The sequence below is a fragment of the Pseudophryne corroboree genome, chromosome 2, assembly GCF_028390025.1.
Source record: "Pseudophryne corroboree isolate aPseCor3 chromosome 2, aPseCor3.hap2, whole genome shotgun sequence".
In the NCBI taxonomy this organism is placed as follows: Eukaryota; Metazoa; Chordata; class Amphibia; order Anura; family Myobatrachidae; genus Pseudophryne; species Pseudophryne corroboree.
This window is the reverse complement of record NC_086445.1, coordinates 625,502,497-625,519,995: the sequence shown is the minus strand read 5'-3', so window position 1 is coordinate 625,519,995 and position 17,499 is coordinate 625,502,497. Positions and strand designations below refer to the sequence as shown.

The 17,499-nt window shown below is 46.3% G+C and overlaps 1 protein-coding gene across 2 annotated transcripts in view; it reads left to right on the top strand.

Annotated features, from left to right (window-relative positions):
* Positions 1-601: 601 nt before the first annotated feature.
* The window catches only part of LOC135051030 (TPA-induced transmembrane protein homolog), a 28,109-nt gene continuing 11,211 nt past the window's right edge, over positions 602-17,499 (top strand). Inside the window, exons 1-2 of one of the 2 annotated variants that reach the window (XM_063957223.1) lie at positions 602-909; positions 5,350-5,377. In XM_063957223.1, the coding sequence (XP_063813293.1) occupies positions 853-909; positions 5,350-5,377 (85 nt within the window). In that variant the 5' untranslated portion in view covers positions 602-852. Of the gene's footprint in view, positions 910-5,349; positions 5,471-17,499 lie in introns of both variants that reach the window. The other variant, XM_063957222.1, reaches the window with a different exon arrangement.

Sequence of the window (17,499 nt, the reverse complement as noted above, 5' to 3'; positions counted from 1 at the left end):
ATTCAAAATCCTTCCTTATTGTGTACGCTCGTCCGGGCACAGTATCCTAACTGAGGCTTGGAGGAGGGTCATAGGGGGAGGAGCCAGTGCACACCAGCTAGTCCTAAAGCTTTTACTTTGTGCCCAGTCTCCTGCGGAGCCGCTATTCCCCATGGTCCTTTCGGAGTCCCCAGCATCCACTACGGACTATGAGAAATAGAATTATCGGTAAGTAAATTCTTATTTTGTGTGGGGAAGAACTTCCCCGGAGTATTGGTTGTGTATCAGACCGACTGTTTTGGAGGCAGAAGGAATTAACTGTAGCGGACGTGGGGCGTGTTTTACCCTGATAGGTGTTTAATTACCCAATACCTGACACTACAGCCTGCCTGGGTACTACCAATTTAGTGTAAATTCCTTGACCCTTACTCTTCTGTAATACCCAGCCAACGCCTCTTGCTGAGAATGTTCTTCCAACCTCCCTCTATATACTATAGGCATTAATACCAGGTGGGTCATATGGCAGTGTGGTAACAGCCTATTGCTGGGCAGTGTAATAAGGATTAGGGGTACTAATAGGACCGTCCTATGACTGTATCTGCTGTTTCTTTCCATGTTCCTTCTGTGTCACGTCTTCCCTGTGGCAGATACTGCTGCTGCTGCTGTGTAATATGAAGACAAACTGGAAAAACCCGATAACGCTGCCTAGTGCTGTGCACTGCCCTGTGACTCTGGCTCAGCCCGGCCACTCCTTCCCAGGAACCACTCTGTAGAAACTAGACGCTACCCACTCTGTATCGAAAACGATTCCTTCCGGAAATATCAGCGCTTCACTGGCTGTCCTGGGACCAGGGCTGTATTACTGCCACCATCATGGCTTCAGATCAGAGTAACCACATGGTACAGATGTCTTTACTGGGCAATAATACGGTAAGATGGTTCTAGTTTATATTACTATCTGACTTTTGTCACTATTTACGCTACAGGACATGCGTATCATCACCTACTTTAGTCTGTTCCATACTAGAAAACAAATACAAATAGGAGGTGAGTGACAGATGGGAACGCTCTTGTACATAATGCAGCAGATGAGGGTGCCTGACTTTCAGGGGTTTGTTTGTGTGTGTGTAGTCCCGAATAGACTCACAGTGTCCAGCAGGGGGCAGTATATATATATATATATATATATATATATATATATATATAGCTACGAGGCAAGGTGTATGTAGTTATGTACGCACTAATGCGAACTTCTGATTACATCTGGGGGTTCATTCCGAGTTGATCGCTAGCAGCCGTTGTTCGCTGCGTAGCGATCATTGAAAAAAAATTCTAATCTGCGCATGGGTACGCACCGCGTGCGGCATACGGGTACGAAGTCCTTTGTGGTTTTGCACTGATTCTAGCGACGATTCCAGTCGCACAGCCGATCGCAAGAAGATTGACAGGAAGAGGGCGTTTATTGGTGTCAACTGACCGTTTTCTGGGAGTGTTTGGAAAAACGCAGGCATGGCTGGGCGGGTATCTGACGTCATTACCGTGTCATTCGTTGCAGCAATCATCACACAGGATAAGTAACTACAGGGCTGGTCTTGTTTTGCACAAAATGTGTTTGCAGGCGCTCTGCTGCACAGGCGTTCCCACTCCTGCAAAGCGAAAATACACTCCCCCGTGGGCGACGACTATGTGTTTTCACGGCTGCTAAAAACTGCTAGCGAGCAATGAACTCGGAATGACCCCCTTGGCCAATAGTTTTTGTAACGCGATACATTTTCTACTAATAAATTTGGCAACACGCATAACATAAACAAGCAATCCAGAAATCAAAGAATATGAGGACATGTTTTTAAATTTATGTTTGCATATCCTTTTCTTTATATAATAAATCTATGGGGGCTAATTATCCAGGACAAAACATAGGATGCAAACAATTTCTGTTTTTCACAGTTTTCCCCCGATATTTTACCAATATCTTTTTTACAGGCTATCCAATTAGATCGCCAGTAAAAAAAATAAAAATTCTTACAAAAACACACAGGTTCACTGAAACCTGTGTTTTCACTGGCCGCAGTGGAAACGGGCTGCTTTTGGAGATTGGGTTTCACCTGTCTGAGGCAGGTGAAAACCCCCCTAGATATGCCGCATCTCGCGCCGGTTTATTGGGGCTAATTGGATAGCCTCCGGCGAAGCAATTACCTGCGGTCAATGATCGCGAGTAATTGGATAACCCCCAAGAGACCTATTTATCAAGGTAGTCTTTCTGAAAATTCTTCCAAAACTAGTTTTATGTATCAGATCTACAGTATGTAGTAATAGCGTAGTGCAGGAAAACTCACAGAAATCTCCTGCTGAAGGTTCATTAGTGCTGTAAATAGCAGTCTCCATTATTATCAATGGAGACTGCAGTCTGACCCCTACAGTATGAACCTAACTCCCAAAAATGAAGATTTACCAATGTTGACCCCCCTTGTTTATGCAACCCTCTGATGGCCTAAACCATTTTAAATCTATGGGGGCACATGCGGAGGAGAGGAATCTTATGATCCCCCTCCCAGTAGCCTCTGGAAATGGACACTGTGCACATGTCAGATTCCCCAAAGGTGTCTCACACATATACTGGGGCTGTTCCTCGTAAAGGACAGTGATTATTGGTACCACTGTCCATGTGAGTTTCACTTAGTACATAGTAGGGATAATGGGGGTAATTTTGAGTTGATCGCAGCAGGAACTTTGTTAGCAGTTGGGCAAAACCATGTGCACTGCAGGGGCGGCAGATATAACATGTGCAGAGAGAGTTATACCCCTTTCACATCGCACAAATAACCCGGTATCGACACGGCATATTGCCGTGTCGAAACGGGTCAGTGTGCGATGTGAAAGCTCCTTTGCTGAATTAGCGGGTCGCCTGACCCGGTAATTCAACCCGGTAAAAAAGAAGGGTTATTACCGGGTTGATCTCTCTCTCTCTCTCTCTCTCTCTCCTTACACGGTAGATATGCTTGCTATATGTAGTCCCTCCTTTCTCTTTTTTTTCCCCCCATGCTGGTGGCCTGCACTACCTCTTTAATCTATGGCCGAGGGGGCCCGCTGAGAAAGGGGGTCTCGGGGTGACATGCTTCGTGTGCCCTACCCTTAATCTGTCTCTGGTAGTAGCTCCTCTGTCTCCTTCTCTCTATCTCCACCATGCTGCTGGCCTGGCTGGCACTGACTGTCTTGTTGTCCCACTCCCTGCTTCGAATCTATCTCCCTTTCAGTCTCCAGTCAGTTCAAAGCCTTGTATTGCAGTTCTCCTGCACTGCCTCTGCAATCAATGGTCAAGGGGCCTGGGGTGACACGCCCCTCCCTTTTAATCCGGCTTCGGTAGTAGCTCCTCCGTTCCCTCCTCTCTATCTCTCCACATGCTACTTGTCTGGCTAGCATTGACTGAGTGCCATGTAGCCCCACCCCCTGCTTTGACTCTACCTCCCTTTCAGTCTCCAGTCAGTTCAAAGCCTCATGTTGCAGTTCTGCTGCCCTGCCTCTAATCAATGGTCAGAGGGCACCCTGAGAGAAGGAGGCCCAGGGTGACATACCCCCTGTGCCCCCTCTTAACCCCTTCAGTGGTGACTTTATTTTTACCATGTCACACCTCCCAAGGTGGGTTTTTTTTAAATGAATTACCTACTCTTTGCCAGGAGTTTCATGCGCTGGGTGCCATGCTCTTTGCCAGGAGTTTCACTTGCTGGGTGTCATGCTTGTTGTCAGGGAATTCACACACTGGGTGTCATGCTTATTTCCAGGGGTTTTTATGCTCTGGGATCCATGCTTGTTGCCATTGGGGTGTATATTTGCTGGCGGCCCTCTTCCCCTCCTTCCTTGTACGCAGCTTGTGGGGGAAGGCAGAGTTTTGTGATGTCACGGCGCAAACATATCATTACGCCAAACTCCGCCTCCGGTGCGGAGGAGGTAGGAGGTGAAGCAGCGCTGGGCATGCCCTGGAAATCTTCTGGGATAGCCAGTCTTTCCAGGGGAGCTGGCCCCAGAGATTTTCTGGCTATGCCACTTAAGAGGTTTATCCACTTGTCAACTCGACTTTTGTTCATTTAAATATCGAATTTACAAATCTATTATTTTATTATAGAAAACTGTGCTGGAGAGGGTATGGGTCATTAGGTCGGCCACTATTGGTCGACATGGTCTTTAGGTCAACATGAACAAGGTCGACATGGGAAAAGGTCGACATGAGTTTTTTTTTTTAGGTGGTGTTTTCTTTGTAAAGTGACGGGGAACCCCAGTTAGTGCACTGTGTCCTCTTGCATGGCTCGCCATGCTTCGGGCAAGGTGCCTCGCTGCGCTCGGCACAGGTTACTATTCCCAATCGTAGTCCACGTGAATTGTAAAGTATGAATAAGTTCAAAAAAGTGAAAAACACGTCGACCTTTTTCCATGTCAACCTAGTGACCGTGTCGACCTAGTGACCATATCGACCTAATGCATGTTGACCAATAGTGGTCGACCTAATGACCGTATCCTGCTGCAATTAGGCTGAAAAACTGTCATTACCTATTTAAACCCAGACTTTGCCTATTGTGTAGACTTAGCGTGTGTACTACATACCCTCCAACATTTTACACATAAAAACCAGTACAAATTAGGAAAGTGGGCGTGACCTTGAGTAAAGGGGGCGTGGTCACGCCCCCTTTCCTATACTTTCAATGAAATTTTGGAGAGTCAAAAATCGGTACAAAGCCCTTTTTTGCAGGTACAGACCATAAAAAAAGGTACTGTACCTGCCAAAAAGGTACAGTTGGAGGGTATGGTACTATGTACCTGGTCCTATCCAGGAAAACAGGACACCCAAGGAGACATAGTCACTACCCTGATAATGTGTGACCATGCTCTCTTCAGCATTGCACTGCTTATTCCTGTCAGCAAAATCATCACATGATGGGCTGCGGTGATGCCTCATCCGGCAATGCCCCTTAATGTACCGAGTACTCCAGGCATTCCCAACCACGGTCCTCAAGGCACACCAACAGTGCCTGTTTTAGTGATATCCAGGCTTCAGCACAGGTGACTTAATTAGTAGCTGAGTTATTTTGATTTAACCATCTGTGCTGCAGCCTGGATATCACTAAAACCTGCACTGTTGGTGTGCCTTGAGGACCGCGGTTGGGAATGCCTGGAGTACTAGAATGTTTCATGGTGGCCTGTTCTACTGTATCTACTGGATAACTTTATGCATCTTTGATACAATTTTAGCTGGCACATTCCATTGTCCTGGCAAGGATACTATAGAAATGAATCATCAGCCTCTGCACAGTTTGAGTCAAATATGATTTTGTAAATTATGTTATCAATCTTTTTTTATTTGTTTATTTTTTTTCGTAGGAAAATGTTCGAGAACGAGGAAAACGCAGTAAGAAAATTTTCAAGAAACCTATTATCTGGATAGCTGTTGTGTTTCTATCGATCGTTATAGTGATAATTATCAGTCTTGTAGTCTATTCAAGTAAGTAAACCTAACCTTCATATCGCTTTTATACCACAGATTTATTTTCTCTAACGTCCTAGTGGATGCTGGGGACTCCGAAAGGACCATGGGGAATAGCGGCTCCGCAGGAGACTGGGCACAAAGTAAAAGCTTTAGGACTAGCTGTTGTGCACTGGCTCCTCCCCCTATGACCCTCCTCCAAGCCTCAGTTAAGATTTTGTGCCCGAACGAGAAGGGTGCAATCTAGGTGGCTCTCCTGAGCTGCTTAGAGTAAAAGTTTAAATAGGTTTTTTATTTTCAGTGAGACCTGCTGGCAACAGGCTCACTGCATCGAGGGACTAAGGGGAGAAGAAGCGAACTCACCTGCGTGCAGAGTGGATTGGGCTTCTTAGGCTACTGGACATTAGCTCCAGAGGGACGATCACAGGCCCAGCCATGGATGGGTCCCGGAGCCGCGCCGCCGGCCCCCTTACAGATGCTGAAGCAAGAAGAGGTCCATAAATCGGCGGCAGAAGACTTTCCTGTCTTCATAAGGTAGCGCACAGCACTGCAGCTGTGCGCCATTGCTCTCAGCACACTTCACACTTCGGTCACTGAGGGTGCAGGGCGCTGGGGGGGGGCGCCCTGGGAAGCAATGAATTTACCTTATTTGGCAAAAAATACATCACATATAGCTCCTGGGCTATATGGATGTATTTAACCCCTGCCAGTTTTCCAGAAAAAAGCGGGAGAAGAGCCCACCGTGAAGGGGGCGGGGCCTATCTCCTCAGCACACAGCGCCATTTTTCCCACACAGCTCCGCTGGTAGGAAGGCTCCCAGAATCTCCCCTGCATCCTGCAACTACAGAAACAGGGTAAAAAAGAGAGGGGGGCACTTATTTGGCAAAATAACAGATATAAGCAGCTATAAGGGATAGACACTTATTGTAAGGTTGTCCCTATACATATATAGCGCTCTAGTGTGTGCTGGCAAACTCTCCCTCTGTCTCCCCAAGGGGCTAAGTGGGTCCTGTCCTCTATCAGAGCATTCCCTGTGTGTGTGCTGGGTGTCGGTACGTGTGTGTCGACATGTATGAGGAGGAAAATGATGTGGAGGCGGAGCAATTGCCTATAATGGTGATGTCACCCCCTAGGGAGTCGACACCTGAATGGATGGCCGTAATTAAGGAATTACGTGACAGTGTCGGCACGTTACAGAAAACTGTTGACGACATGAGACAGCCGGCAGCTCAGTTAGTGCCTGTCCAGGCGTCTCAAACACCGTCAGGGGCTATTAAACGCCCGTTACCTCAGTGGGTCGACACGGACCCAGACACAGACACTGACTCCAGTGTCGACGGTGAAGAAACAAACGTATTTTCCAGTAGGGCCACACGTTACATGATCACGGCAATGAAGGAGGTTTTGCACATCTCTGATACTGCAAGTACCACAAAAAGGGGTATTATGTGGGGTGTGAAAAAACTACCCGTAGTTTTTCCTGAATCAGATGAATTGAATGAAGTGTGTGATGAAGCGTGGGTTACCCCCGACAAAAAAACTGCTAATTTTTAAAAAATTATTGGCACTATATCCCTTCCCACCAGAGGTTAGGGCTCGTTGGGAAACACCCCCTAGGGTGGATAAGGCGCTCACACGCTTATCAAAACAAGTGGCGTTACCGTCTCCAGAAACGGCCGCCCTTAAGGAGCCAGCAGATAGGAGGCTGGAAAATATCCTTAAAAGTATATACACTCATACTGGTGTTATACTGCGACCAGCAATCGCCTCAGCCTGGATGTGCAGTGCTGGGGTGGCTTGGTCGGATTCCCTGACTGAAAATATTGATACCCTGGACAGGGACAATATATTATTGACTATAGAGCATTTAAAGGATGCATTCCTATATATGCGAGATGCACAGAGAGACATTTGCACTCTGGCATCAAGAGTAAGTGCGATGTCCATTTCTGCCAGAAGAGGATTATGGACGCGACAGTGGTCAGGGGATGCGGATTCCAAACGGCATATGGAAGTATTGCCGTATAAAGGGGAGGAGTTATTTGGGGGCGGTCTATCGGACCTGGTGGCCACGGCAACGGCTGGGAAATCCACCTTTTTACCCCAAGTCACCTCGCAGCAGAAAAAGATACCGTCTTTTCAGGCTCAGTCCTTTCGTCCCCATAAGGGCAAGCGGGCAAAAGGCCACTCATATCTGCCCCGGGGCAGTGGAAGGGGAAAAAGACTGCAACAGACAGCTTCTTCCCACGAACAGAAGCCCTCCCCCGCTTCTGCCAAGTCCTCAGCATGACGCTGGGGCCTTACAAGCGGACTCAGGCACGGTGGGGGCCCGTCTCAAGAATTTCAGCGCGCAGTGGGCTCACTCGCAAGTGGACCCCTGGATCCTGCAGGTAGTATCTCAGGGGTACAAATTGGAATTCGAGACGTCTCCCCCTCGCCGGTTCCTGAAGTCTGCTTTACCAACGTCTACCCCCGACAGGGAGGCGGTATTGGAAGCCATTCACAAGCTGTATTCCCAGCAAGTGATAATCAAGGTACCCCTCCTACAACAGGGAAAGGGGTATTACTCCACGCTGTTTGTGGTACCGAAGCCGGACGGCTCGGTGAGACCCATTTTAAATCTGAAAGCCTTGAACACTTACATAAAAAGGTTCAAGTTCAAGATGGAGTCACTCAGAGCAGTGATAGCGAACCTGGAAGAAGGGGACTACATGGTGTCTCTGGACATCAAGGATGCTTACCTCCATGTCCCAATTTGCCCTTCTCACCAAGGGTACCTCAGGTTTGTGGTACAGAACTGTCACTATCAGTTTCAGACGCTGCCGTTTGGATTGTCCACGGCACCCCGGGTCTTTACCAAGGTAATGGCCGAAATGATGATTCTTCTTCGAAGAAAAGGCGTCTTAATTATCCCTTACTTGGACGATCTCCTGATAAGGGCACGGTCCAGAGAACAGTTAGAGGTCGGAGTAGCACTATCTCAAATAGTACTACGACAGCACGGATGGATTCTAAATATTCCAAAATCGCAGCTGATTCCGACGACACGTCTGCTGTTCCTAGGGATGATTCTGGACACAGTACAGAAAAAGGTGTTTCTCCCGGAAGAGAAAGCCAGGGAGTTATCCGACCTAGTCAGGAAACTCCTAAGACCAGGCCAGGTGTCAGTGCATCAGTGCACAAGGGTCCTGGGAAAGATGGTGGCTTCTTACGAAGCGATTCCATTCGGCAGATTCCACGCAAGAACTTTTCAGTTGGATCTGCTAGACAAATGGTCCGGATCGCATCTTCAAATGCATCAGCGGATAACCCTGTCTCCAAGGACAAGGGTGTCTCTCCTGTGGTGGTTACAGAGTGCTCATCTCCTAGAGGGCCGCAGATTCGGCATTCAGGATTGGGTCCTGGTGACCACGGATGCCAGCCTGAGAGGCTGGGGAGCAGTCACACAGGGAAAAAATTTCCAGGGCTTGTGGTCAAGCATGGAAACGTCACTTCACATAAATATCCTGGAACTAAGGGCCATTTACAATGCCCTAAGTCAGGCAAGGCCTCTGCTTCAGGGTCAGCCAGTATTGATCCAGTCGGACAACATCACGGCAGTCGCCCACGTAAACAGACAGGGCGGCAGAAGAAGCAGGAGGGCAATGACGGAAGTGGCAAGGATTCTTCGCTGGGCGGAAAATCATGTGATAGCACTGTCAGCAGTGTTCATTCCGGGAGTGGACAACTGGGAAGCAGACTTCCTCAGCAGACACGATCTTCACCCGGGGGAGTGGGGACTTCACCCAGAAGTCTTACACATGATTGTAAACCGTTGGGAAAAACCAAAGGTGGACATGATGGCGTCTCGCCTCAACAAAAAACTGGACAGATATTGCTCCAGGTCAAGGGACCCTCAGGCAATAGCTGTGGACGCTCTGGTAACACCGTGGGTGTACCGGTCAGTGTATGTGTTCCCTCCTCTTCCTCTCATACCAAAAGTACTGAGAATCATAAGAAGGAGAGGAGTAAAGACTATACTCGTGGCTCCGGATTGGCCAAGAAGGACTTGGTACCCGGAAATTCAAGAGATGCTCACGGAAGACCCGTGGCCTCTACCTCTAAGACAGGACCTGCTCCAGCAGGGACCATGTCTGTTCCAAGACTTACCGCGGCTGCGTTTGACGGCATGGCGGTTGAACGCCGGATCCTGAAGGAAAAAGGCATTCCAGATGAAGTCATCCCTACCCTGATCAAAGCCAGGAAGGATGTAACCGTACAACATTATCACCGTATTTGGCGTAAATATGTTGCGTGGTGCGAGGCCAGGAAGGCCCCTACGGAGGAATTTCAACTGGGTCGATTCCTGCATTTCCTGCAAACAGGACTGTCTATGGGCCTCAAATTAGGGTCCATTAAGGTTCAAATTTCGGCCCTGTCGATATTCTTCCAAAAAGAACTAGCTTCTGTTCCTGAAGTTCAGACGTTTGTCAAGGGAGTACTGCATATACAGCCTCCTTTTGTGCCTCCAGTGGCACCTTGGGATCTCAATGTAGTGTTGGGATTCCTAAAATCACATTGGTTTGAACCACTCACCACTGTGGACTTGAAATATCTCACATGGAAAGTGGTAATGCTGTTAGCCCTGGCTTCAGCCAGGCGTGTATCAGAATTGGCGGCTTTATCCTATAAAAGCCCTTACCTAATTTTTCATACGGACAGGGCAGAATTGAGGACTCGTCCTCAATTTCTCCCTAAGGTGGTTTCAGCATTTCACTTAAACCAACCTATTGTGGTGCCTGCGGCTACTAGGGACTTGGAGGATTCCAAGTTGCTGGACGTAGTCAGGGCCCTGAAAATATATGTTTCCAGGACGGCTGGAGTCAGAAAATCTGACTCGCTGTTTATCCTGTATGCACCCAACAAGCTGGGTGCTCCTGCTTCTAAGCAGACGATTGCTCGTTGGATTTGTAGTACAATTCAGCTTGCACATTCTGTGGCAGGCCTGCCACAGCCAAAATCTGTAAAAGCCCATTCCACACGGAAAGTGGGCTCATCTTGGGCGGCTGCCCGAGGGGTCTCGGCTTTACAACTTTGCCGAGCAGCTACTTGGTCAGGGGCAAACACGTTTGCTAAATTCTACAAATTTGATACCCTGGCTGAGGAGGACCTGGAGTTCTCTCATTCGGTGCTGCAGAGTCATCCGCACTCTCCCGCCCGTTTGGGAGCGTTGGTATAATCCCCATGGTCCTTTCGGAGTCCCCAGCATCCACTAGGACGTTAGAGAAAATAAGAATTTACTTACCGATAATTCTATTTCTCATAGTCCGTAGTGGATGCTGGGCACCCATCCCAAGTGCGGATTGTCTGCATTACTTGTACATAGTTATTGTTACAAAAATCGGGTTATTGTTGTTGTGAGCTATCTTTTCAGAGGCTCCTTCTGTTATCATGCTGTTAACTGGGTTCAGATCACAAGTTGTACGGTGTGATTGGTGTGGCTGGTATGAGTCTTACCCGGGATTCAAAATCCTTCCTTATTGTGTACGCTCGTCCGGGCACAGTATCCTAACTGAGGCTTGGAGGAGGGTCATAGGGGGAGGAGCCAGTGCACACCAGCTAGTCCTAAAGCTTTTACTTTGTGCCCAGTCTCCTGCGGAGCCGCTATTCCCCATGGTCCTTTCGGAGTCCCCAGCATCCACTACGGACTATGAGAAATAGAATTATCGGTAAGTAAATTCTTATTTTTTTGCCACACAGAAAAAACCTTTTTTATCAGGCGCTAATATCAAATGCTATAAAAAACCCTTTTGGATATAATAACAATCAGCTGCAAAAAGTTAATGACCTGGGGTTAGCAGGTCAATCAAATTGCACTGGGCCATCCAAGTGCAATTAACCACAAAACTCCAATTGTTAGAAACTTTTGCGCTATATTATAAATTTATATGATATGGCTGACAAAAATAACAGACTCCTATTGAATTAAAAATATTTAATAATATATGAATAATCACAAATCATAAAACAAGACCGGTCTTAGTAGTTTAAACATCTAAGATGACAAGTATATATACTTTCCAATAAAAGGAGGTGGACTTAAGCATATTCTGTGCACAGAGGTGTAAAAACTAGCTCTATAGCTAAATGACTTAATTTACAAAGTCAAAAAAATAGATCAAGTGTAGCTGCTGGTAGAACCCGTATAATAAATGTTTCCAATAGACAGTCACTTTGTATCAAAGTTCCTTTGAATGTAATAATCCAACATAGGTCAGTAAAATGAATGAGAGCCGTTTTCAACCGGAATCTTACGTGAGGTGTGAGCAAGTAGTATCAGCAGGAGTACATCCCGACGTCCACCACACTGGCTTCTAGCTGCGGGGAAAACGGCACCTGCACTGGCGCCTGCTACAACCTGTCCTGCTCGGTCTGAATGCTCCACAGGTCTCCACCTCTACGTGCCGTTTACGGGCACCGGTGAGCGGCTCCTCTCCACTCAAGAATAAACAACCAGCAGATGAATGCTGCGGCCGGTATGTACTACGGGTCTAACTCCAGCTGGGGTCCAACAATTCAGCTCTGACGCGTTTCGCTCCTCCCACAGGGGCTTCCTCAAAGAGGTTGTTTATTCTTGAGTGGAGAGGAGCCGCTCACCGGTGCCCGTAAACGGCACGTAGAGGTGGAGACCTGTGGAGCATTCAGACCGAGCAGGACAGGTTGTAGCAGGCGCCAGTGCAGGTGCCGTTTTCCCCGCAGCTAGAAGCCAGTGTGGTGGACGTCGGGATGTACTCCTGCTGATACTACTTGCTCACACCTCACGTAAGATTCCGGTTGAAAACGGCTCTCATTCATTTTACTGACCTATGTTGGATTATTACATTCAAAGGAACTTTGATACAAAGTGACTGTCTATTGGAAACATTTATTATACGGGTTCTACCAGCAGCTACACTTGATCTATTTTTTTGACTTTGTAAATTAAGTCATTTAGCTATAGAGCTAGTTTTTACACCTCTGTGCACAGAATATGCTTAAGTCCACCTCCTTTTATTGGAAAGTATATATACCTGTCATCTTAGATGTTTAAACTACTAAGACCGGTCTTGTTTTATGATTTGTGATTATTCATATATTATTAAATATTTTTAATTCAATAGGAGTCTGTTATTTTTGTCAGCCATATCATATAAATTTATAATATAGCGCAAAAGTTTCTAACAATTGGAGATTTATTTTTTTCCAATACATGAGAACTCTTTCAAAAGGTCCCAGTCTCTCCAGCTTAAGGAGAGCACTTACTGTTTCTACTACAGGTTGAGTACCCCATATCTGGAATGCCTGGGGACAGGAGCATTCCGGATATGGGATTTTTCCGGAAAACAGAATACCTGTTATCCGGAAGGGTCCCGGGGGTCCTTAGCAGGTCCGGAGCATTGGCGGGGAATCCCATGGGTCTGTGTCGGGTCCAGCGCGTCAGCAGTGGGGGTCTGCAACAGGTCCAGCGTGTCCGAGACAGGTGCTGGTGGCAGCAGTGACGGTGAGGGAATGGCTGCAAAGCCACTCCCCCACCTGTCTGTGATTGGCCGCAAACTCCAGTGATGTCATGATGTCACTTTTTGGGTATCCGTATAACAGATACCTGACCTGTATATATATTCATTAATAAGAACATGCCTATGGGGATATTACACTCCCGATTGGCTAATCTAGGTTGCCATTGAGGAAACAGATGTATTGGGCATTCTAAAGTGCTGCTAAAAATGAATGAGACTGTACTCCACTACCACCTTGCTGATATGGGCCATGATTCTAAGTGGGAAAAAAGGAAGAATGAGCAAGTATCTGTACCTGGACAAACCATGGTAACTGAAGTGTGGGCTCTGGGGGTTATTCAGGTCGCATTGCTAACTGATGCGACCGCAATAGCCCTGTTGGCAGTGCTAGTGTTCACGCGCAGGGCCCATCCTGCGTGTGCGCTAGCAGCCAATACGATCTCATCGTGCATGCGATAGAAGGGATTGCAGATTCTGCTAAAAAGCAGAATCTACATTCCTGCAATTCTTACTGAATAACCACCAATGTCTATAGCCTCATTCACTATTAACAATAATACTGCAGACTTTTTAGTTATTGCTTCGATTGAGCATAAAGGCAGGAATCCAATTGGGTGAAAGGTTTAGTGAGGTAAATAAAAAAACTCACGTACCTCGTATCCCATTTTAGATTTACCGCGGGTATGCGCACTCCCGATACCCGTGGTATCCAATTTAAGCACTGAAACCCCCAACCCTGGAGAAAAAAATAACAAGGAAAAAACATACTCACCTGTCCAGTGCTCTCCGGTGGTCTCCTGGGCTCCCAGTGCTCTCCCCTCCATCTTGCCACTGGAGATGATGCTGCTGGGAGGATGTGGGGGGTGCTCGAAGGCGCAAGAGCTGCTGGAGGATATAGTTCTCCCAGCAGTCTGTTCCGGTGGGGGGGCTTGCAGGAGGGAGTCATGCAATGGGGGACCCACATATACATACACACACACTTGTAAACACTTACATAAGCACTGCATACTCACTAGTGCTACAGAGGACCAGCTCACGATGCTGGATACAGAAAACACCGCTTCGGAAGGTGGGTAAATACGGACTAATTAAGCTAATTGGAAACTTGCAATTGCTCAATTATTCCCCGGGGGGGATGTGCCAAGAAAAAAGATGCAGTGATTTCTATACAAATCACCACGTCCAATTGGGTTCTAATTGAATAACAAAGGTTTATTTTATATATACTGCGTGCAATTGGATTCCCCCCATAGTGAACCATCCATCCACAGTAATGTCAGTGTTGGCGGATGTGCACGCCCGAGTGGAGCAACACTTGAATTGCTCTGTCGAGCGCCATCTAGTGGCTGTCATCGTGCAAAACACTTGGATCCCCCTCCCATCGAGGTGAGGAGCAGTGTTAGCCTTTTATTATATGGATGTTCTAAAAACAATGAGAACCCTTGAAAAGGGAGGCTGTCGGAATCCTGGCTGTAAGGATATTGACGCCGGAATCCCGACACCCGCTGAAATCCCCACTCAGGTGGTTGTACACACCACCACCCGAGGGGGAATATAACCCTGTGGCAACAGCCATGAGCCTAAAGCGTGGCGAGCGCAGCAAGCCCGCGAGGGATCACACTCGCCGCTGGTATTCTGGCTGTCAGGATCCCAGCGTTGGTCTCCTGACCGTCTGGATTCCGACAGCCAGCATATCATACTGAATCCCTTTAAAATATAGGCCAGTGTCTTAGTGTCAGTTAGCAAAAATATGCTATAATATCACAGAGACCAGGTAAGCAAAAGATACAGTCAGCAAAAAAGCAGGTTACGCTTAATAGTAGCTGTAATTTATGTAGATAGAAATATGGGTAAGCACAGAAATCTTGAAACTTACATTTACTAGCGCCTAACCTAAAAGATTGCTACTGCATATTGTGTATGGGGAATACATACCTTTTACCAGTGGCAGGGATCCCGACTGTCATGATCCCGACAGCGGGATCTCAGCCACCAGTGTGCCGGCAGCGAGGAGAGTGCTGGAAAGCCCCTTCCGTGCTCGCTGTACTCACCACGCTGCGGGCATGGGCAGGTTATATTCTACCTCTATGGGTGTCGTGGACACCCATAGAGGGAGAAAAGCCTGTGGTGCCTGTATTCTGCCGGCAGCAGTTCACCGCTTATTTCACCGCTTGCCACGCTGCGCTCACCACGCTGCGGGCACGGGCAGGTTATATTCTCCCTCTATGGGTGTTGTGAACACCCATAGAGGGAGAAATGCCTGTCGCGCTAGTATTCTGGCGACTGCATTTCACCGCCTGTCGGGATTCCGGCGTCGGCATTGTGATTGCCTTCAATGTACAGCTATCATCATTCCTTGAGAAAATAATAATTCTCATCTCTCCTATATGTAGCCCAAATGAGGGTATAGGATTTAAATGTATAGGATTTAAATCATAGGTCAGAGACAATTAGAAACCAATATTCGTGAACATATATTCCAAAGTAAGTATCGATTGTAGGCCAATATCTCATGCCCAAAATGCACTGTCTCGCAATAGGAGGCAATCATTTTATGCAAATGTTGAAAATATGTTATTCAAGTATCCCTAAACAATAAGTTCCTGGCCCAGAGAAGGGCCACTGGGTGTTAGCCTAAAAAAATGATAACGATATAAATTATTTTTAGGCTTATATCGTCCAGTGTGTATGGAGGCAATATTGATGAATGATGCACGCTCCTGCACACCGTTCGGCGATCACCAATATTGAGCTGACACGCAGCGCAACCAGTCAATGTCGGGCTGAGCTGCATGTTCGGGAATGCCAGCGGTGACGTCACTGAACGTTCTTGTTGAACGATAACATTCTTGTTGAACGATAACATTCAGCGTGTACGCACTATATTATTGAATGCTATATCGTTCAACTATATAGTCGTCCATCGCCGGAAATTCCCCGTTGCACAGTGTGTACCCGCCTTAAGTGTAATTGCTCAGTAATTAATATTGTGTAGGTACCTTACAATATTATCTAGGACCTCAAATAATCAATCATAAGTAATAAACACCCACATCTTTACAGAGGTAGAGATACATGGACAGTAAATACACAGCGCATGTGTCTAAAGGTATCTAACCACTGCTGTTCATCCGTCTTGCCAAAAGGTATAGGACGGAGAATGAAAGGGTGAGGTTCTGATAAATATTGTGTAGCTAACTCATACAGCTATTGTCCAGATGCTGAGATTCTCTAGACAGAACAGCATATAACCATTGTGTATTTTTCTGGGTATGTACAGTACTGATGCACAATCGATGATTTAAATTGATCGTTTTCATAATCTGATTTGTATCACATGTGAAGGTTGTACTGCAACAATATTGTTACACCCTACTAAAGACCACACTGATCGTTGTTGTACAGATATTGTCCGGGGTTTGAGATTCTCTAGACAAAACAGTATATAACCATTGTTAATCTTTATGGGTACTGTATGTACCGATGCAAAATCGATGGTTTGAAAGGATTAATGACACATTTCACCTGGCAATCATGTGTCAAAAGAAATTACTGATATATGTACCGTGGTAGATAACAAGCACTAGTTTCTCCGACCCTATGTGCAATATTTGGCTCTCTCAGAATATTATGGTACTCTTTCCTCTATAGGAAATCACCCTGGTGATATTACATGCTGAATTACTTAGTATCATGATTGAAAGAATTTATTATTATGTGCTGTGACTACTGCTAATATTGAATTTATCATTTACACAAGTTAATTGAGTAACTCCTATTTTTCGCTAGTCACCAGTGGATCTGTTTATAGCCCATATGCCTATGCTGGTCAATGAGTGTTTCTTAATGATTTTTTATTGAATATAATAAAAGTTAAGATTTATTTATTTTTTTGTTCTACATTTTTTATTACTCTCAAGGGTGCACCTTCACGTAAGACACTATTATCCAAAATTCTGGGACCTACTGAACCCTGCCTCATAGTGGAATTTTATATACAGTCTGTTTCTACATAATTGGATAACTGTGGTCTTGTCTAGTGCTCAGGTTTTTCCCCCATCCCTTAACACTTTTTGCACTGGCTGCTAACATGCAGGGACAGACCCATCCCTTGCCACATTATTTAAATGTCATCTCTGTATTAGCTGAACGGACATCTCCTATAACCCATTTCTTTAACACGGACAATGATGCAATTCGAAATGGAATAATTGCATGACTTAAAAGCAAAGAGAAATATACTTTATTCATTGGTAGAATGTAATTTTCAACATACAAACAAAGGGGGTCATTCCGAGTTGTTCGCTCGTTGCCGATTTTCGCAATACTGCGATTAGTCGCTTACTGCGCATGCGCAAGGTTCGCAGAGCGCATGCGCTTAGTTATTTCACACAAAAGTTAGGTATTTTACTCACGGCATAACAAAGCTTTTTCATCGTTCTTGTGATCGTAGTGTGATTGACAGGAAGTGGGTGTTTCTGGGCGGAAACTGGCCGTTTTCTGGGAGTGTGT